Here is a 21,600-nt window from a genome sequence, read left to right as displayed (position 1 = left end):
AGTAAACAAGCGTGTTTAAACATCTTCATGTAATTCTGCAGGCACAGCTAAATATTTTATATTTTTTCAAACTACATACAATATTGAGTTGATGAAGTTCGTATTCTGTTTAGTGACTGCATTAATATCTTTGTAGCTTTATGCAGGAGTGTTTTGAATAAAGTTTGAATGTTTAAAGAATGTGGAAGGTTAGTCAGAACTTTTTTAATAGATAGTTACAAAAGTAAAACGAGTATTCTTAAACATGATTGTAAGATTGAAATAATGTTCCAGGGAATTTTACAAAACACCATTGCTTTCATATTGGTATATGACTTAGAGAGGGGAAAATGCTTGATTTAAATATCTATAGGAAGATTTTACATTTTATTTAGCATTACTGTCCCTCAGAATATTAGAAGTTAGTTGAAAATTGATGTTGGAAGACAGGGCATTAAATACTGTGAAATGATCAATTGTATTGAGTAAAATGTTGCTAGATGAGAAGAATTAAGTGTTAAATTAGCATGTTTCAATTCTGTTGTTCATGGAAACAGACAAGAATTGGGGCGGAAATCAATTTATGGGAATTAACCTGCCACCTCTGGATTTATTAAAGGATGGCTTAAATTGAGATTGATGAAAGAACTGTATACTGGTAGCATAAACTGGCAAAACTAATTTTATTCTATTTCATTTCTGGGGTGAATAATTTAAAATATTTCAGCCCTAATTAAGTCAGAGAAAATTAAGATAAATGGTTGCTCTCAGGCAAAGACTTCTAAATGTTTTTAATCTAAGAACAGGTACTGAGCATGAAGACAAAATAATTTGTTCTACCTCTCTGAAAGATAGTATGACTTGTATTTATTCTTACATTTAGAATTAGTGGTGTTCTTTATAATGTGATTTAACAGTGAAATTGTAGAAACATGCATCCGACGAAGTGGGTATTCACCCTTGAAAGCTCATGCTCCAATACGTCTGTTAGTCTGTAAGGTGCCACAGGACTCTTTGCTGCTTTTACAGATCCAGACTAACATGGCTACCCCTCTGATTAATAGTTTAGTAAGTCAGTTTGGGATGTTAGCCTTTGGGTATGTAGTATGGTGAAAGGGGCCATATAGAAAGTGACTTGGAGATTCATTTATACATCTTTTCAGTGACTGGACCCTAGCTGTGCATTGTTAGAAGCTATACATTGCTTAGTCATAACTGAAAAAGCCAAACCAACCAATTTGGACAAAGGCATTCCAATTTGTTTGCTTCCCACTTTATTAATAATTATTTGTATTACAGTGGCACCTAGGAGCCCTGGTCATAGACCAGGAACCTGTTGTGTTAGGCACTGTACAAACATGGAACAAAAAGCTGGTCCCTTCTCAAAGGAGCTTACAATCTAAGTATAGGACGAGAGACACATAGATATAGACAGACGGGGAGTACAAATAAACAGTGAGACAGTGTTGGTCAACATGATATGCCATGGTCTCTACACTAGCAGCCTATGGACAACAGTTGCTTAAAACATGCTTAATTCAAGTTTTTAGAACTTGATGCTAAACTCTTTAACAGTTACATGGGAATTTGTTAAAGGAACGCTAGTGAATATCTGGTGAGTTAAAAATACGTGCATTCTCTCTGTAAGGAATTCTGATTAAACTTGAGCAGTTAAGATATCTGTTCTGGGAAACCTGGAGTTCTGGTCCAATCACAGACTTCACTCTGAAATCTTGGGATAATGTAATCTTTACTACCTGAACAAAACAGATTCCAATAACATGAGCCTTTGCAACTGGGGTACTGCTGTATCATGTCCATCCCAGTATTGTGAGATCCTGAAATAGCTTTTTTTTTTTTTTTTTTAATTTGACATTCCTTAATTTTCTACCTAGTGTTCTTCTACCATGAGCAATGAAGATTCCTGCCTTTCAGTGGTTTGAAAAAAAATCAAAACAATTTTTTTAAAAAAATAAACCCATTAATGAGAACAGAATCGTACAATCCCCTACAGATCTGTAATATCATTACAGCAACAATAATCCAAAAGAAATAATCAATTGGGGTATCAATAGTTAAATTCATATTTTTCCCTCTTTTATTCTTCAATCAAGGTAGTAACTGTGTTAAACTTAAGAATTCTTTAAGGAATTATAACCAGCAGTATTTTCAATCTGAGTAAGGCCTCCATTTCTCTCTTCAGGATATAAAATATAGTAATTGTTTATATACAATTGTCCCCATTTAAAAAGTTGATATTTACTAATAGTTACCACAAAATTTTTTTTTTTTTTTTTTTAGTTATTTCTTGGAGCAGTATTGGGCTTCCACATAATAATACAAAGAATCTTGTAAATCTATGGACATAATTTTTGAGGCCAAAATACATTATCACAGAAGAAACTCAGACTCTTTACTCCTGGGAGAATTCTATGCAAAAAAATTAAAAATTCTGCATCAAAATATTTGAAAATTCTGCATTTTTATTTGTCAAAATAACACAATATAATCATGCTAGTTTCAATTATTTTTAACAGGTTTCAGAGTCGTAGCCTGTTAGTCTGTATCCACAAAAACAATGTGGAGTCCTTGTGGCACTTTGAAACTAACCCATTTATTTGAGCATAAGCTTTCGATTTGTTAGTCTCTAAGGTACCGTAAGGACTCCGCGTTGTTTCACTTAATTTGGTAACTTGACAAATAGACTTCTTACTAGGAATATTAATACAGAACTTTGTGTAATTCAATTAAATTACAATACAGAACTGTATTTCCTACCTCTGTCAGAAGCAGTGCAAAGGGTTGGGAGAGTCAGGGGTAACAGAGGAGCTGAGGGAGAGGGAAAGAGCCTGGAGTGAACCCTGGAGGGTGTTGGGTATCGGTGGGAGGTTTTTCTTTGGGGGTGAGGAGGGGTTGTTAAGGTGTTGGGATGCCTCCCCCATGCAGACTCTGGCTGACCCCAAGCCTCTTCCATTGTTAGGCACATTTGCCCTGTCCCTGCATTCCTTATCCCCCTGGGTTTCTGTAGCCTCCTTTCCCTGTCCCTAGGCTCAGCACTATCACCCCACTAGCTGCTGAGCCCATTCTCCAGACTGTCCCCCCAACTAGCCCTTCTGAACCCCAATCTGTGACCCTCCCCTCCAGCAGCCCTGTGTGCCCCACTCTGTCCTAACCTCACTCTGTGGGCAGGTGATGTGATGAGCTTCTGCTACGGGAATTCTGCAGCACTGAGCATAGAATTTTTGCATTTTCCCACATAAAATTCATTTTGCGTAAGATGTGCTGCAGTTCTGCCTTTTGCCCACCAGAGGCCACTGTGGCGCTAGAACAGCCGGCATTAAGGCAGCTGGCTGTTCTGGTGCCCCAGTGGCCTCTGGTGGGCAAAAGGCAGAACTGCAGCACATCTTACGCAAAATGAATTTTATGTGGGAAAATACAAAATTATGGGAGACAGAGCAATTCCGTGCATCCACAGATGTGCAGAATTTCCCCAGGAGTATCTCTTTATGAACCTCAGAAGGACAGCTAAATTGAGGTAGTGCTTAATTTTTTCAAACACATTTATTAGTAAAAGGTAATCTTGGTGGAAAAATTTTTCATGTAATATCCTAATAATGTGTGGGATATTTAAATTCTTTGAAGTAACATAATTCTGGATAAAAATGGAGCTTTTAATTAGCCGTTACCGATGTCATGGCTTTATGAATAATGCTCAGATAAGTCACTCATGCATTTCCACTTCGTAACTGCAGTAAGACATGACAAAGTTGGTGTCTAGGAGGTTATCATTTTTCTTGGATGGCTGAACTGCTAAGGCTGCTCCCATCACCCTTTAAACAGTAATCCCCCAGACTTGCTCTGTTCGTGTCTTATTGTTTAAGTAGCTTTCTTTGCCGTCCAAAGATATGGGTGAAATGTGGCTCCATCATTTGGACTAGAAAGGTTTTTGTTTTGTTTTTTAAATTCCACATAAAAGGGCAGAATAAAATTGACTGTATAATATCCTTGTTTGTTAAAAGGTGCTGGATAAAGCAGAGCAGCTGAGGGAAATGGAGGCAAATGTGTTGCCAGGATTTCTTAGACTACAAGAAATGGTAAGTAACTGAGTAAAGTATTTTTAATGTATATTTCATAGAAGTTAAAGATGAATACTGGCTAGATGATCTAATACCCTGTCTCACTACCAGTGAGTAGATCTAATACCCTGTCTCACTACCCTAGAGTAGAAAAGTTTGGGTATAACTTTTTTTTCTGAAAGTTGTAATTATTTGCAGAATTTTGGTCAGCGACAAAACTCAAATCAGAATTTAAACATCACCATGGTCTTTCTTGTGCTGTGTTTATTATTCCGTTTAATTGTCCTGTAACATCAGCTCTTATGCATTCTTTTGAAGCTGCTTCCACTGTACACTGTATCTTCTAAAATATGTATTGCTTTTTGAGATTATTACAAAATTCTACCACTCTTCATCAAGGTTTTTTAATAATTGCCAGAGAGTATACAATCTTGGAAGGACTGTAAGCTGTATAAGGAGCAACTTGGCAACTGGCTGTGTGGGGGATGCAAACCCTCCTGAAACAGCTGCTTTAGTGGGAGCTAAACCCAAATGTAGCAAGTGTGAGGTTGAACAGATGTTTATTTTCTTGCAATTTCTCCAACAGTGTCTGAGAACCCTTTGTGATGGCCCTCCTGGAGACAGGTGCAGGGACTCTTGGAACACTGGTTATGCAGTTATGGTTAGCCCTGTTTTTGTCACCAGCAGGGGCTCTCTGACTTTTGGTGTGTCTGTGTGACAGTCTCTTAAGAGTCTACCCTGTTGCAGTATGTCAAAGGTGTTACTCTTTTGGGATTTTGTCTGGGATAGGAACAGAATATATTTTTCTGCTGCTCTTGCTTATGATTTAGAAAAGGACTGAACTTGAGTTAAAGCCCATTGAAGTTAGTGGGAGCCTTTCCATTGTCTGTTGGGTTACGTTGTTTTGTGAAAGTGACTGTTCCAATGGCAGTGGAAAGCTGTAGCTTCTTAATGTGCTTGAGTTAGTGGATGGGACAGTTTGTAGCTATATGCTAATCTTGGTGGCAAAACACTTCTGTGGGTGCGTGTCAGTGTCACTCACTTTCTGCCTCATTTTTTCTTAGCAAATAACTTGTTCAAAGACCTAGTGTAAAATAAATGAAAAATATGGTGATTTACTTTTTAATATTTTTTTAATTGCTGATTAATTTGCAGTAGTAGAGGTTGATTAGAGAAGAATATCAATCGTCTTGCCTGTGGTGGGGCAATATTTAGGTGATTCATAAGCACTGGAAAATAAATAGGTTGTTCCGCCTTTCCCTTAAAGAATATATCTTTGTACAAGATGGAAACTGTATCCTTAATCATTACACATCAGCCTATTGTAAATCTGTTTATTATATTTGAAGCTACCTAGAAACAGCAGTGCGTGTAAGGAAGAACTGTGTGCTCTATGCTTTTTCTGATGATCTGTGTCAGTCCCTTATTCTGTTGTACTTTCTGGAATCCATGTGCCACACTACTTTTCTGTTTACTCACATCAGTGATTCTTAATTTCTGGTGATTTTTGTATTGTGGAAGTAACCTAAGGAAACAAGCTTTTTTACTTACGGGCTGCTTCAAAACTCTGAAATCTCTTCATAGAAGAACCATACTTGAAGTGATCGGTTTTTACTGCTGAGTTTGTAGTACAGTTGCAAAAAGACCTGCAGAGATTAAAGAATGTAGCATTATATTTGTATGGTATAAGCTCAGAATATTTTGAGAATTGATCGGTTTACCTTAACCTTGTTAAGTCTTTGTTCACTGAGCAAAATCTTTCCTAACAGTAATGATAGATGAGGATGACCCCCACAAGGACATGTAGAATAATGGAATTGCACATTCTATTAAAATTGTATATTTTTTATAAAATGTGAATAAGCTAGCCTGTTTTTTCTCTTTAAAGTAAGCTCTCAGATATTTTAAAAAAAGTTAATGGGACATCAGAAATATTTTTCTCATTCTTAAATAAATGGTGGGAACTGTGTAAAATAAGAATATTTCCATATGAAAACTAAGTAATTTGTTACATATAGACCCAACTTAATATTAAGTTGGAAATTGCATATTGCCAAAGACTTTGGTAAGTAACTATACCGTCACTTCAGCAGTCATAACCATGTTGAAGATTGCAAAGCAATCAATTAAGTACAGAGCTAACTTTGTAGTGGCATGAGTCAGATAACCTTTATAAATTAAGCCCGAAGTGTGTTTCCTTCACAAAATATTGGTCCTCCTTTACCTCCTCAACTCTTACTGTACAATTGCCTAATGAAATTCTGGATTTAATTATTGAAGTGAAATGTTGGCTTAATTTTGGGAAAGGAAGCAACTTCATATTGCCTGGTGCCCCAGGTCTCTAGTAGCTTAAATGTTAATTAAATGGCAAGAGATATACAGGAATCTCAGGTAATTATGAAAATCTGCAAATGTATGAGCTCCTTGATTAGGCCACCAAAAGGCTTATTAATATGCTAATAATTTGTGTTAAACACTAAATTTGATGAAATTCTTCAAAGGAAAAATCCTGGCAATCGTTCTTCTGATTAATATTTTAACATGCAAGCTGACCTTTTCCCTCTTTGTCTCTTACAGACAGACAGAAATGTCACTGTTATTTTCCTTAGTGAAATTGTGTGGGAACTGTTTCGTCCAAACACTGGATGTTTGGAGCCATTCACCTTGTATTTTCCTGACTACAGCATAGGTAATTTAATTTCTTCTACTTTTTTTTGTTGAATGAATAATAATAATAGTACTTTGCATAAAGGACTTTCCATCTAAGCATTTCAAACACTTCATTTTTTGTTAAGCAGTGAGAGTAGGCTGAAGCTTCAGCTTTAAATCGTTTAAAAAATGTGACAGTTGTGTATGCTGGTTACTAGAATCCAGAAGGCAGTGTTTTGTTTTTTTAATAACTGTAGGTGGCTCTGGTAAAATTACAAGCTCTATATTCCCAGTCGCCCTCTCCATAGGATTCAGAGACTCCCTCCCTCTTAATTCATCTAGATTTCCAATATGGATCCCCTGTCTCAAACCACAGCCTGCATGCTAACTAGTGAACTACACACCAGGGTCAGAGACTCCAGCCTCGGAGTCTTCCATTTTCCTTCAGGGAACACCCATCATACATTTTGCTTTTGCATGCAGTCTGAGAACATACCACCCTTTAACTATTATGCCACTTTAGTCTGCAAAGCCCAATCTACCTCATCTATTATGACTAGAAATCCCATTTTACTTCTTTAAGAATTGTTTCTGGGGATCCCCATTAGTGAGATGCACATGGCCCTCATAGGAAGAGCTTAGCCTGCTGATGGAAGTACAAGAACATCTTTGGAGATCTGAATTTCTCTCCCACAGCTGTGGTTAGCTGTAGATGTCAAGACTGTTTCTATATCCTTTGCCATTTTGGCAGCATATTGTTCAAGGTTTTTCATGTAATTAGTTGTCACTAAAGTTAGTGTAATTTAGTGTCATGATGATTAAGTTTAGATGTGGGGGTTGGCTTTTTTTTTATTTTGAGGGAGCCAGACCATTTTTGGTTCTGTTACCCCTATTGATAGGGTTTTCTTTTTGCTATTGATTTGAGTTCTATGGTACAGCTGACTATCGTTGTTTGTTTGGCTTGTGCTGCACTTAATTTTTAAAATATGATTAGTACAATAAGACAATCGCCAGCTTTTTGGGGGAAAAAAAAATCAAAGTTGTTTATATCCAAACAGGAAATCTACAAAAGATTCTGTCCCATTATCATCCTCCAGAATATTCTGCTGATTTCTATGCTGCGTACATTAATATTCTTCTTGGTGTCTTCTACACAGTCTGCAGGGACTTGAAAGAGCTTCGACATCTGGTGAGGGATCCTCTAGTTTTATTTTTCTTGTCCAAAATCTTAAAGGCTAGATTTATTGTTTGGTTTGGATAGAGAGCATGTCATAAGCATATTGCATTAAAAGGTCCTGAGCTAGTTTAAATCAGTTAATGAGGTATGGGTGTCCTCATATCCCTGGGGGCCTGCACCAGTCTAGTCTCCAAGGAAGGCCTCACCAAGGCTGCAAAAAAAACTGATGTTAAAAGAAAAAGGAAAAGTTAGTCTGGCAGGAAGAAATACTGCTTGCCACCTATTTGACATTTTAAGTAAGACTTTTGATAGGCAGATGGCTAAAAATGAAAAGGGACAATTACCTGGATATTTCTCGGAGATAGTCTGCATTGCATTCTTCAAATGAGATTTAATAATATTTTTCCAGAGTCGATATATGTCATTTGCTGCATACAGCAAAAATTAGCTTTGTTAGTGTCAACTCTAAAAAAGGTGTTTAACCTATAGAAGAGTAGACTTCAACTTTTAATAGTCACACACCAAATAATCAATGTGACATCCTGATATTCTGATGTGTTTGCATTACCATGATACAGAATTATCTTCTGTTGACATAAACCCCACACTGCAAAGCAAGATATTGCATGGTGGTTACTTTGTGATACTCCATGACTATTTAACAGAATAATCGGTAAAGAATTTAATCTAGTTCTTTTTTTAACCCTGTTATAGTCTTGGCCTTCACATCATTCTCTGGCAAGGAGTTCCACAGGCTGACAGTGCATTGTGTGAAGAAATACTTCCTTTTGTTATTTTAAACCTGCTGCCTATTAATTCCATTTGGTGACCCCTAGTTCTTGTGTTATGAGAAGGAGTAAATAACACGTCCTTATTTACTTTTTCCACACCAGTCATGATTTTATAGACCTCAATCATATCCCCCCTTTAGTGCCATCCAAGCTGAAAAGTCCCCGTTTCATTAATCTGTCCTCATATGGAAACTGTTCCATACCCCTAATCATTTTTGTTGCTCTTTTCTGTACCTTTTCCAATTCTAATACCTTTTTGACATGGTGCAACTGCATCTGCACTCCATATTCAAGATGTGGGCGTAATGTGAATTTGTACAGAGCAATATATTTTCTGTCTTCTCTATCCCTTTCCTAAGGATTCCCAACATTGTTAGCTTTTTTGACTCCTGCTGAAGATTGAGTGGATGTTTTCAGAGAACTATCCACAATGACTCCAACCAAGATCTCTTTGAGTGGTAACAGCTAATTTAGACTCCGTCATTTTACAGTAACTCCTCACTTAACGTTGCAGTTATGTTCCTGAAAAATGCGACTAAGTGAAACAATGTTAAGTAAATCCAATTTACCCATAAGAATTAATGTAAATGGTGGGTGTTAGGTTCCAGGGAAATTTTTTTTGCCAGACAAAAGGCATCACATACATTTTAAATGAGCAATTTAATACAGGTACACCTCTACCTCCTTATAACGCTGTCATCAGGAGCCAAAAAATCCTACTGTGTTTTAGGTGAAACCGTGTTATATCGAACTTGATTTGATCCGCTGGAGTGCGCAGCCCTACCTCCCTGGAACGCTGCTTTACCGCGTTATGTCAGAATTTGTGTTATATTGGGTAGCGTTATAATGGGATACAGTTGTGTAAGTTTTAAACAATTTTTAAACAAGCAATTTAATAGTACGCTGGCGGGGAGTAGTGTGCATGTGCTGTGGGTTTGCAAACATACAATACAGTACTATAGTTGGGAGGTGCCTCTGCCTTACCCTACATGGACACAGCCCACTGGCACTGGAGATGAGGCAGGCAAGGAAGCTGAAGGTTCTGTAGGCTAGGAGAAGCACATTGCTCAGCAGCAGCAGCTTCCCCTGCTCTACAGGTGCGGGGGGACAGGGGGCTCAACCCTCATCCCGCCCATTTCCTGCCTTCCCCCAAGCCCCCATCCTTCAAGTCCATGATCTGCCCAGTTCAAAGTATAAAATGAGGGTTTTCTTTCAAAATACATTGTCATTTAATTTTTGAATCTCTACATTTTGACTTTCATCTAACCTATGAAATATCAAATCAGTGGGTACTTGTTCAGTAATAAACTTCTTGGTTACTGCCAAGGAGCATGACTTGTCTTTATACAATTTCAGTGGTTCTGATTGCATAACTTGAATTAATTAAAAAAATAAGAGATGATGGGCCTTTGTTGTATACAGTCTCTTGATCTTTAACCATGCAGTGATCTCACAACTCAAATAAGCTAAAGTAGTATAGACAATAGTAGCTAAAAAGATCAAGGTCACAGCCCCGTCATTTTCCCCATATCTGTACATATAGCTGTCTTAGTAAACTATTGTGTACTATGTATGTTTCACTGATAAGACTCAGCAAGACAAAATGCAGAAGATTCATGCTAGAGTGTAAAGTTAAGTTAGAAGCTATCTTAATACATATAGAATAAAAATTAGCATAAAGGATTTATCATTATGCTCTTTTCAGTTCTCATCAATAGTTACACATGTAATTTATCGTCATTATATGTATGTTCCTTTAAAAAAAAAAAAAAGAAACAAAACCAAAAAACACGACTATCCTGTTCACAAGATTGTTAAATGGGCTGTTCAGAGAGTGGCTTTTTGCTGTAATAGAGTATGAAGCCACTTAATGTGTTTATTTTCTGATATATTAAGTTTCATGTTCTTATTTAAACACACATGCACACTGTATTTAAGCATTACTTAGTATGTTAACTAGTGGGTTTTTATTAACACCTAGACACTTTATGGATGGCACCTAATAAGTTACATACCTAGCTTGATGACTAGGAAAATAACTTTTGGTGAGTAGGAAATCAGTGGGAGCAACAAAATAATCAAGATACAGCACTGGCATGCACAAGATCTTGCTGAAAATATAATTTTTCTGTTAGTCTTAATAACCGTACGCTGCAATTTTGAATGCACCAAAGAAAAATAATCCAGGGTATCTTTAATATATGTTCTCTTGAATCCCGTTAAAAGGAGCAGCATACTGAAAATAAATGTTAAGCAGCGCAAACACTTGCGGAACAGTCTTTTAATTATTCTGTAAAAATTACCATAACTTAGAAGTAAAAGTGCCCAATAGTGCACAAACAAGTCTGGCTAAGAAGAAAGGTGAGTCATGTGAAAATAGGAGTAGAGCTGCCTCACATTCTACCCAGCTAGTTTCCTTAGAACTTTGTGTGTCCAGCAGTCTGTACGGTGTTTTTCCTCTTCTTCCCTAGGAACGTGGAGACAGGCTAGACCTGTGATCTTGTGCTGTTACTGAAGTTTTTATTCCTAATTCTCTACCTGTCAGTGCAACAGACTGCAGGATACAGGCTTCTTTTTGTAGCAGCCTTTTTTCCCTTAAAAATCCACCTAGATTTTTGTTAATTTTAGATTAGAGCCTGAGCCTGGCTGGCTCTCTGAAACCTTAAGTTCCCAGTGGGGAGGGAATCTCTCGAGGGCTTGAGAGAAGGAGTGTATGGCTTGAGTCAACCTCCCTTTCTCCATAGGAAAAAGAGGGATAATTGATAGGAAAAAGAGAGGAAATGGTGAGGCGAGGAAACATTCCACTTGTGTGGCACTCAAACAGCCCCATGCCAATGTGGCAGACTTCCTGCTCTGCCAGGTTCCCCAGCAACAGCCCCTGAGTAAACTTTTATCTGTAGGTAAAAAGTGTAAAAGTAAATGCAGTATGCTTGAAAGGATTTGCTATAGTAGTTGAGTCATTCAAGATTGAGGGGCCCAGTCCTGCAGACATGTATGTTCTTGAGCAGTGGTCCCCAAACTGTGGGGCACAGAGGAACATTCAGAGGGGCATGTCAGGGCCCAGGCAAGCCCCCAAGGATGATGGGTAGAGCGTACCACCCAGCCCCATTTGGCCCCCTGCCGCAGCTCAGCCCTCATTCCCTCTCTCCTCCAGGCCAGCTCTACCTCTAGCCCCAGTTCCTTCCCTTATCCTCAGTTCCGCCCCCTGCTCCACCTTCAGCCCAAGCTCCTGTACTGAGGAAGCCTTGGCTGTGTAGTAATGGATGAGGGGAAGGGAGGAGCACAGATAGATTCCATTACTGGTAAGCAGGGTGTGTGACAAGAAAAGTTTGGGTACCACTGTCCTTGAGTAACTTGAATAGTCCCCAAGTCATCAACTGGTCTACTGACGTGAATAAAGATACTGTCTGTAAGGGCTTCAGGACCCAATCCTACAGGCTTTTGTATGTGAAAGGTCTTTTGTATAGCATGTGTTGATATAGACTAGTATAAATATTGTATAAGTTTCTGAACTACTCTACATATAATAGAATTTAGATTAATGCACGCTGCTTTTTACTGCTGTAAATGTGTTTGATTTTTCATTCCTGACTGCCCCTCCCCGGGACCCCAGCCCCATCCAACCACCCCTTCTCCCTGACCGCCCCTGGAACCCCTGCCCCTGACTGCCCCCTGCTGCCCCATCCAACCCTTCTCCTTCCTGACTGGCCCCCAGGACTCCTGCACCCATTCAAACCCCCTCTTCCCTGCCTTCTGTCTGCTCCGCCCCCTATCCACACCCCCACGCCCTGATCACCACCTCAAACTCCCCTGCCCTCTATCCAACCCCCCCGATCCCTATCTTCTTACCGCGCTGCCTGGAGCACCGGTGGCTGGTGGCGCTACAGCCACACTGCCCGGCTGAAGCCAGCCATGCCACCATGTAGCACAGAGCACTGGGTTAGGCCGCAGCTCTGCAAATCGATTTTTATCATTTCTTCTCTGTATTTGCATGTAAATATAATGTATTATTGAACCTATTTGCAGCAGAAACAGTGAGTTTTGACCAAAAAAGGGTGAAGGAAATAAACTTGTCTTCAGTAAGTTACTTTCTGCACTACTGGTTTAAAAAGATACAATTGCTGTATTGGAAGTTACAGGTTTTTTTGTTTGTTTTTAGTCAATATACTATAGTGAAAAGATTTTGTGGAAGTTTGTCTTCGCTTTTGTTGTGAATGTCATCTTTATGTTTGTGTACCTGGATATTACACTGTGAAACCTTATGACCTAAGTCAGAGTGAAAACCTTGGAAGCAAAATGCCATAATTAGTAGTTGAAACATATTTTTATTCACTTTACATCACGCAGTCGTGTGTTAGATGCTGTACAGTATAGACTGATCAGGTCTAATACATTGTCAATTTTTCTGTCTTTTTCTGCAGGCTGCACTAAATTTTACTAAATATTGTGAACCAGTAGTCAGAGGAGAAGGTAAGTGCTTTGCTTTTCTATTAGGCTGTCTCTATGTTACAAGCGCTGTAGCAACACTGCTGTAGTGTAGATACTTGCTACAGCAATGGAAGAGGTTTTTCACATCTTTGTAGTAAATCCACCCCCTCAAGAGGTGATAGCTAGGTTGACAGAAGAATTCTTTAATCAGTGTAGCAGTGTTTGTTGGAGCTTAGGCCAGCTTAACTATGTCTCTCGGGGTATAAATTTTTTACACCAGTGAGTGATGTAGCTAGGTCAGTCTAAGTTTAAGGTGTAGACCAGGCCTGAGTAGCAGTCTGCATTTAAAACAGTGGGGCTCAACCTGTGCCTCTTCTGGAGTGCCTGGCTTTGATCCACTTTCCATTCACTCTGCCAACCACAGTAGTGTTGCTTTTACTGTCTAATAAGGCTTCCGTATGAGGAGAGAGTAAGAAGACTGGGACTTTTCAGCTTGGAAAAGAGATGACTAAGGAGGATATGTTTGAGTTTACAAAATCATGACTGATGGGGAGAAAGTAAGGAAGGGAGTGCTATTTACTCCTTCTCCTAGCACAAGAACTAGGGATCACCAAATGAAGTTAATAGGCAGCAGGTTTAAAACAAACAAAAGGAAGTATTTCTTCACACAATGCAGTTCACCTGTGGAACTCTTTGCCAGAGGATATTGTGAAGGCCAAGACTATAACAGGATTAAAAAAGAGCTAGATAAATTCATGTAGGACAGGTCCATCCATGGCTATTAGGCACGATGGGCAGGGATGGTGTCCTCGCCTGTTTGTCAGAAGCTGGGAATGGGCAACAGAGGGTGGATCACTAGGTGATTACTTGTTCTGTTCGTTTCCTCTGGGGTACCTGGCATTGGCCACTGTCAGAAAACAGGATACTGGGCTAGATTGACCTTTGGTCTGACCCACTAAGACTATTCCTATGTTATGTTCTAATGCACACATTTGAACTATAGCAGAAGCAGACTAACAAGCTTTTAGTCAGTGTTTTATGGAGATGAGATGGAATCTGCTTCCAAGCACTTTTCCCTCCTCTAACAGCTGCTCCCTCGTATACAACTTCTCCCCATACCTCAGCAGCTGAGAAGGGAAGGGAGAAACTACCTTCCCTCTCAGGCCTAGGAGTGGAGAGTGAAAACAGCTATTCTGTTAAATAGTCATGGAGTATCACAAAGTAACCACCATGCAACATCCTTGCCTTGCAGTGTGGTGTTTACAACCGTAGAAGATAGTTCTGTGTCCTGGTAATGCAAATATTTCAGAATGTCATGATGTCACACTGATTATTTTGTGTGTCTGACTCTATTTAGCTATTCAATTGAATTCCACTCTTCTATAGGTTAAACACTTTCAGAGTTTACACTAACAAAGCCGATTTTTGCTCTATGCAGCAAATGAACGTGACACACGTCGACTCTGGAAAAATATTGAATCTCATTTGAAGAAAGCAATGCAGACTGTTTATCTCCGGGAAATATCCAGGTAAGCGTCCCTTTTCATTTTTAGCCACACTCCTCTCAAAAGCCTTACTCACCACATTAATGAAATTTTAAGTAATATTTCTTCCTACCAGATTGACTCTCCCTTTTTCTTTTAACATCAGTTTCTTTGCAGCCATAAAATACTACAGCTATTTTTACTAGTGTGTCTCAGATAGGAAAATACAAACAAGTGTTCAGTGTGGTTTTTATGAGACCTTATGAAATTAAGTTAACGTGTGAAGTAGATTTTAAGGCAAAAAGCATATAAAACTATTATTATTAACTAGACACTGAAGCAGTCCTCCACCAATGGAGATGTGATTGGTCCTTCACCGATGCCCAGGCAAAGAGGTGGAATTGCATCATGCCTGGAAGGTCAACAACAATTCAGAGTGTGTGGGGAGGGCAGTCTAAAGGAGAGGGCCCCTTATGGATTATGTTCTGTCAGCAGTTCCTCCCTTTTATAACAAAGGTCAGACATGGGTAAGGTGTTTCTGCTGTCATTGGGTGTGCTAGGTATGACTCAGTTGTCCTCTCGTTCTATAGCCTTTACTTTTTGGTATACTTAATGGGTGAGTTTTTTCAGTGTTGGGTTTTTGGGGTTTTATTATTGATTTACATTTTAATTTACAAAAATGAAAACCTCTTTTAAACATGCTTATAATCCAATAAATCCCATAATTTGATTTGATAGGAGAGAGAGAGAAAATTATAGGGTGCTTTTCAATAATTCATAACTTCTTAAACATGGAAATCCATCACCATAATATATGAGGATAACTGAAATTGTCTTCTCTTTTAAAAATTGCCTCTGAAGTTCCACACTGTATTATTCATGTCTTACTATGCAAACCTCAGAATTCTTTAAGGTACTGTAGATATTGGAAGCAACACACAAGCGCCTCAGAACCATCTTATTGGGGCAAGGTTTATAAATCCACGGTACCATCATTGATCCGTTGTTCCTTTCTTTCCTTCACCTCCTGCTTTTATGGAACAAAAACCTTCTTCTCTTGATGGGACTATTTTATTTTAAATAGCATTAAGAATGTATAGGTGGGTGGTGGTGAATTAAATTCTTGATCAACTTTTTATTTTGGACATGGTAATACCAGGGTACAACATACATAAGGATGACACATTAGGTAGTGCTGGTGCGGGACTGGCACTATATATGAAAGAAAGCATAGAATCAAATAGAGAAACTCTTAAAAGAATTAAACTGTACCTTAGAATGTCTATGGATAGATATTCCAGTCTTGAATGATGAGTACAGCAGAAAATACTACCGACCACCTGACCAGGATGGTGATAGTGATTGTGAAATGCTCCAGGAGATTAGAGAGGCTGTAAAGGTAGAAAACTCAAGCATAACGGGGGATATCTGCAGTCCCTCTATGGAATTCTGAGATGAAGTTTTTAGACACCATTAATGACTGCTTCTTGAAGCAGCTATTTCTGGAACCCACAAGGAGAGAGGTAATTCTTGATTTAGTCCTATGTGGAGCACCAGTTCTGGTCCAAGAGGTGATTACAGCTGAACCACTTGATAACAGCGACCAGAATATAATTAAATTTAACATCCTTATGGGAGGGAAAATACCAAGGGATAGCACCACAGTAGCATTTAACTTTAGAAGGGGAGCTACACACAAATGAGGAAGACGGTTAAATGGAAATTATTAGGTACAGTCACAAGAGTGAAATGCGTGCAGGCTGCATGGAAACTTTTTAAAAGCATCATAATAGAGGCTCAAATTAAATGTATACCCCACATTAAAAACATAGTAAGAGGACCAAAAATTGCCACCATGGCTAAACAACAAAGTAAAAGAAGTGGTTAGAGGCAAAAAAGGCATCCTTTAAAAACTGGAAGCTAAATCCTTTTAGGGACCATTCTCACGAGGGTCTCTTAAGACAGGAAGTACAATCTCTTACAGTTTTTGTGGTGATTGAATCAGTTCCACTGGATTTTATCTGAGGAGGGTTCTACTCCAGTTACTGTACTTCTTGGGTTCCCAAGACGAGGAGGATGGAGACTAATTTTAGATCTCAGGACTTTGAACAGCTTCGTCCTTTCTTTGTTTCAGGTTAGTAACCCTGGAAGTGATCATTCTCTCTTTTGGATCTCTGGGGGTTGGTCTGTCTCTCTCTCAACCTTCAAGATAAATACTTTCATATAGCTGTGCACCGTTCTCTCAAATGTTTCTTGCAGTTCATTCTCGGCAAAGACTACCACCAATACAGCATCCTAGCACCAATACAGCATCCTACCCTAGGTCTTTCAGCTGCTCCAAGGGTCTTTAAAAGTACCCTTGGCACTAGCAACTCATTTTTGTCAGATGGGAATAATAGTTTCTCCCTACTTAGATGATGCACTCCTTTCTTGAGGTGCAGTCAGTAACCAACAGAACCGTATTCTCTCTTCCGCTCGTTGGGCCTCTGCCATTCTGGACACCATTACAGCCAAAGCGTATTTGCGCATGGAGAGATTTGCTATGATATCCAGCCTCATTTCCACAATACATCAGACCTGCAAACCACAATGAGGGTTTGCCTTCAGCTCCTGGCCACATAGCAGCCTGTATATCCATAACATCCCTGGCAAGACTACACTCCTATTGTCTTCAGGTTTGGCTATGCACAAATTATCCAAGTGGATGTCATACCTCAGAGGGTCATCAGCTTCTTCAATGGGTGGAAGGAGCCTCAAAAGATCTGCTTTGGGAGTTCCATTTTCATGTCCTTCCCCCCTCCCCCCAAAAAGATCATCTCTATAGATGCCTCCTTAGTAGGCTGGGACACTGTAGACGAGCGGACTCACCCCCGCGATGCCTCCTGCTGGTGACTTCTGGGAATTAGCTCGGTCCCAGCCCGGAGTGCCCTCTGGAGGCCGGTGATCCACCTGTCCTCTGCTGGCCCCTGTGTCCCTCCCTGGACCCCAGTGCCCCTTTAACTGGCTCTCCCCCCCTCCCAGGGGAACACCCACCCCACTATCCCCACTTTGCCTCAGTATTGGCTACTGCCCAGTCATTGTCTAGCCCCCATGCCCTGGGGCAGACTGCAGTATTAACCACTCATCATAGGCAAAGGGGTTTTGGACTGGCTGCCTTTACCCACCCTCCGGCTGCCCCTCTGCAAGCCCAGTACCTCGGAGGCCTAAAATTAGGCCCTGCAGCCTGGGGAGTTGCTTGCCTAGGGCTTCCCAGCACCTAAGGCCTTTTCCCAGCCCTGCCTTCCTCTAGGTCCCCTGGGTGAGTTTCCAAGCAGCCAGGCCTGTCTCCCTCTCCAGTCAGAGAGAGACTGTCCTGGCCTTCTGGCTTCACTGCCTCTTATAGGGGCCTGCGGGGCCTGACTGGAGCATGGCCACAGCTGAGCCCACTTTCCCCAATCAGCCCAGGCTTCGGGCCCCAGCCTACAGGCTGCTTTCTCCAGGCCCAGCCCCCCTTCCCAGGGCTGCTTTTAACCCCTGCAGGGCAGGAGCAGGGATCCAACCTGCTACAGACACTCATTTCCAGGACTTCACAGCTCAGTGGAGACTCCTCTTCAGATCAACATTTTAGAATTCAGTACAGTCCATTACACTTACCATCAAGGCAGGGGGCAGGAGCAGCACATGGCAGTGGGGGGAGGGACAGCTGCTGCACAGGGAACTTGGGGGAGTGGGGAGCTGATAGGGGGCTGCAGGTCCACCCTGGTTCCAACCACCCACCAGCTAGCTGCAAGGGGCTGCTCTTCCTGCAAACAATGGACAAGACAGGCAGCTGCCAAACGACATTAGAAGGGAGCATTTCACAACTTTAAATGAGCATGTTCCCTAATAGATCAGCAACTTAACATTGAAACAAGGTTAACCGGGATGACTTTAAGTGAGGAGTTCCTGTACTGACACTTGTGTGCAAGGGGAAAGCACAGTCACAACCTTTTGGGAGATGCTCTCCTTACCCCCTTGGCCTCACATGTCACTCTGTGTTTATCCCTCAGCACCATTGTTTCTCAAGGTCCTAAATAAGTCCATACAAGAGAAAGTGGTGGTGGTCATCATAGTGCCATCATGACCAAGACAGGTATCTGACTTGCCTGTCCCTGTGACCACCTTTTCATCTTCCTCTTGCAACAGATCTCCTCACCCAGTAGTCAGGCACTGTAACCCACCTCAGTGCCTGGCTCCTAGATGGCTCTCTAGTGTACTACAGGACTGTTCTTCAGGAGACCAAATGATACGGCTCAGTAGTGGAAACTCTATGTGCAGAAATGAAGATGTTTTCAAGCCTAGTGTACTCATCAGTCTGTACCTCCTCTTGAGTCTCTCCTCATACATGTTCTCAATTACCTGCTAAATTAAAAACCTCAGGCTTATCACTGAGCTCAGTTCAGGTTTACCTGGCTGCCGTTACAGCTTTTCACTCCTCCCTCATGAGGTTTTCAGGCTTTTCTCACCCAACCATTGCAAGATTCATTAAGGCTCTGTTTAACTTTTACCCATTTATGAAGAATCTGCTACACACAGACTTCAACTTAGTCCTGAATGCTCTGAAAATCCCTTCCACCCCCCCATTTCAATCTACAGGGAATTGTACCCTTCTTCATTTGTCCTTTTAAGACCTCATTCCTCATAGCCATCACCTCAATCAGAAAGGTAGGGGAACTCAGAGCACTTTAGGCTGACCCACCTTACACTCTTTTCTATGGCAATAAGGTGATGTTATGTCCCCATTGCTGTCTTCTGCCTAAAGTTTCATCAGAATTCCACATTAATCAGGGCATTCATCTACCAGTGTATTACCCCAAGCCTTGATCTTTGAGAGACCAAGGGAGTATCCATATGCTGGATACACAAAAATTAAGCCCCTTGGCTTTTTCTAGACTCTTTTTTTTTTTTTTCCATTTCAATAGCAGAAAGACTGAAAGGGCAAAGACTGAAAACAGGTTTCAGGAGGCATCCTCACCTGTAACAAAGCCTCAAAGGTGCGCCTTCCACCTAGGGAGACTGCCCATTCCACCAGGGCTCAGTCTACCTCTCTGGTCTTACTGAAGAACATACTCCTCTTGGACATTTGCAAAGCTGTCAGCTGGTCTTCAGTACGTTTTCTCACCACTGTGCTCTTGTCTGTGCATCAGCTCTAGAAGTGGCCTTTGGTGAAGCTCTTCTTTGTCTCATACTGAATCCACCTTCTCAGCACCCTTCCCCTTCATTTGGGGTAGTCCTTGGGAATCTGCTGACATGGAGCACCCATAGGGAGCAATAACTTGAAGGAAGAGAAGTTACTTACCTTGTACAGTAACTGGAGTTCTTCGAGATGTTTTGTCCGTATGGGTGCTCTACTACCCACCCTCCGTCCCCTCAGCTTCAGAGTTGTTAAGAGCACAAGAAAGGCCATATGGGATCAGACCAATGGTCCATCTAGCCCAGTATCCTGTTTTCCGACAGTGGCCAATGCCAGATGCTTCAGAGGGAATGAACAGAACAGGGCAATTATCAAGTGATCCATCCATTTTTGTCCTAGCTTCCGGCGGTTAAAGACTTAGGAAACCCATAGCATAGGGTTGCATTTGTGACCATGTTGGCTAATAGCCACTAGTGGATCTGTCCTCCAGGGACGTATCTAATTCTTTTTTGAATCCAGTTATACTTTTGGCCTTCACAACATCCCCTGGCAATGAGTTTCACAGGTTGACTGTGTGGCGTGTGAAGTAGTATTTCCTTTTGTTTAAAACAAACCTGCTGCCTATTAATATCATTGTGTAACCCCTAGTTCTTGTGTTATGTGAAGGATTAAATACACTTCCTTATTCACTTTCTCCACCCCATTCATGATTTTATAGACCTCTCTCATATCCCCTCTTAGTCGTCTCTTTTCCAAGCTAAAAAGTCCTAGTCCTTTTACTCTTTACTCATGTGGAAGCTGTTCCATCCCCGTAATCATTTTTGTTGCCTCTCTCTGTACCTTTTCCAATTCTAATGTATCTTTTTTGAGATGGGCAATCAGTACTGCACACAGTATTCCAGGCATGGGTGTACCATTTAATACGAGGCATTCAAGTTCACTCATCTTAGTTTTTAGACTTCTAGCATTTATATACAAACACATACATTTTTTTCACTTTTTAGCTGTCTGCCATTATATGATGTAATTGATGGGATTCTTTCATTTGATTAAAAGCAGCAAAGAGTCCTGTGGCACATTATAGACTAACAGACATATTGGAGCATGAGCTTTCGTGGGTGAATACCCACTTCGTCAGTTTGTTAGTCTATAAGGTGCCACAGAACTTTTTGCTGCTTTTACAGATCCAGACTAACACGACTACCCCTCTGATACTTTTCATTTGACTGTTTCTCTTCAGTTCCTACCTGTACTCTATCAACTTCATTTCTATCTTGTTTACTAGGCTATAGAGAATTACCATTAATAGATTCTTCCCTGAGAGATGTCTCCATCCGAACTATGTGCTCCTTTGCACCTGTCGGCTTTCGCTCAGCCCTTACTTTAAAAACTCTTCTACAACCTTCTTAATTTTACATGTCAGAAATCTGGTTCCATTTTGCTTTAGGTGGAGCCCATCCTTACTGTATAGACAACTCCTTTCTCATTCTGTATAGACTGTGTTTGAGAAGGAACCGTAGTGGAGGCAACTCTCTCCCACCCTGTATATCTTGTACCAGAGCACAAAGATGCATAGGGCACAGGTCTGGACTTGCTCACAAAATCTTGGATCATGAGTTCATGGATCCTCATGTGGAGGACCCATAGGGACAAAACGTCTTGTACTCCAGTTACTCTACAAGGTAAGTAACTTCCCTTTTCATTTTGATATGAATATTCTTTCTTTAAACACCTATCTTTCTTTTTTAGCTCACAGTGGGAGAGAATACAGCAGGATGATGGAGAACCTGGGCACTTGAAAGGTATCAAATAGATGCAATAATTCTAAATAGTAGTAGTTAAGGTAGCAGTTATTTAGTGATGT

General features: G+C 40.5%; 1 protein-coding gene across 9 annotated transcripts in view; it reads left to right on the top strand.

Annotated features, from left to right (window-relative positions):
* Positions 1–21,600, top strand: part of ORC5 (origin recognition complex subunit 5) — a 124,407-nt gene that overhangs the window by 10,401 nt on the left and 92,406 nt on the right. For all 9 annotated transcript variants that reach the window (XR_007769899.1, XM_050925909.1, XM_050925884.1 and 6 more), the window contains exons 5-10: positions 3,999–4,073; positions 6,633–6,744; positions 7,763–7,893; positions 13,094–13,142; positions 14,539–14,629; positions 21,486–21,538. Coding sequence is in view for 8 of the 9 variants with exons in the window: in XM_050925909.1 (XP_050781866.1) it covers positions 3,999–4,073; positions 6,633–6,744; positions 7,763–7,893; positions 13,094–13,142; positions 14,539–14,629; positions 21,486–21,538 (511 nt within the window). In the remaining variant the exon portion in view is untranslated. The remainder of the gene's footprint in view (positions 1–3,998; positions 4,074–6,632; positions 6,745–7,762; positions 7,894–13,093; positions 13,143–14,538; positions 14,630–21,485; positions 21,539–21,600) is intronic.

Source organism: Gopherus flavomarginatus, chromosome 1 (genome assembly GCF_025201925.1).
Source record: "Gopherus flavomarginatus isolate rGopFla2 chromosome 1, rGopFla2.mat.asm, whole genome shotgun sequence".
In the NCBI taxonomy this organism is placed as follows: domain Eukaryota; kingdom Metazoa; phylum Chordata; order Testudines; family Testudinidae; genus Gopherus; species Gopherus flavomarginatus.
Note: the sequence above shows the minus strand (reverse complement) of the source record. Positions and strands in the feature narration are given on the sequence as shown.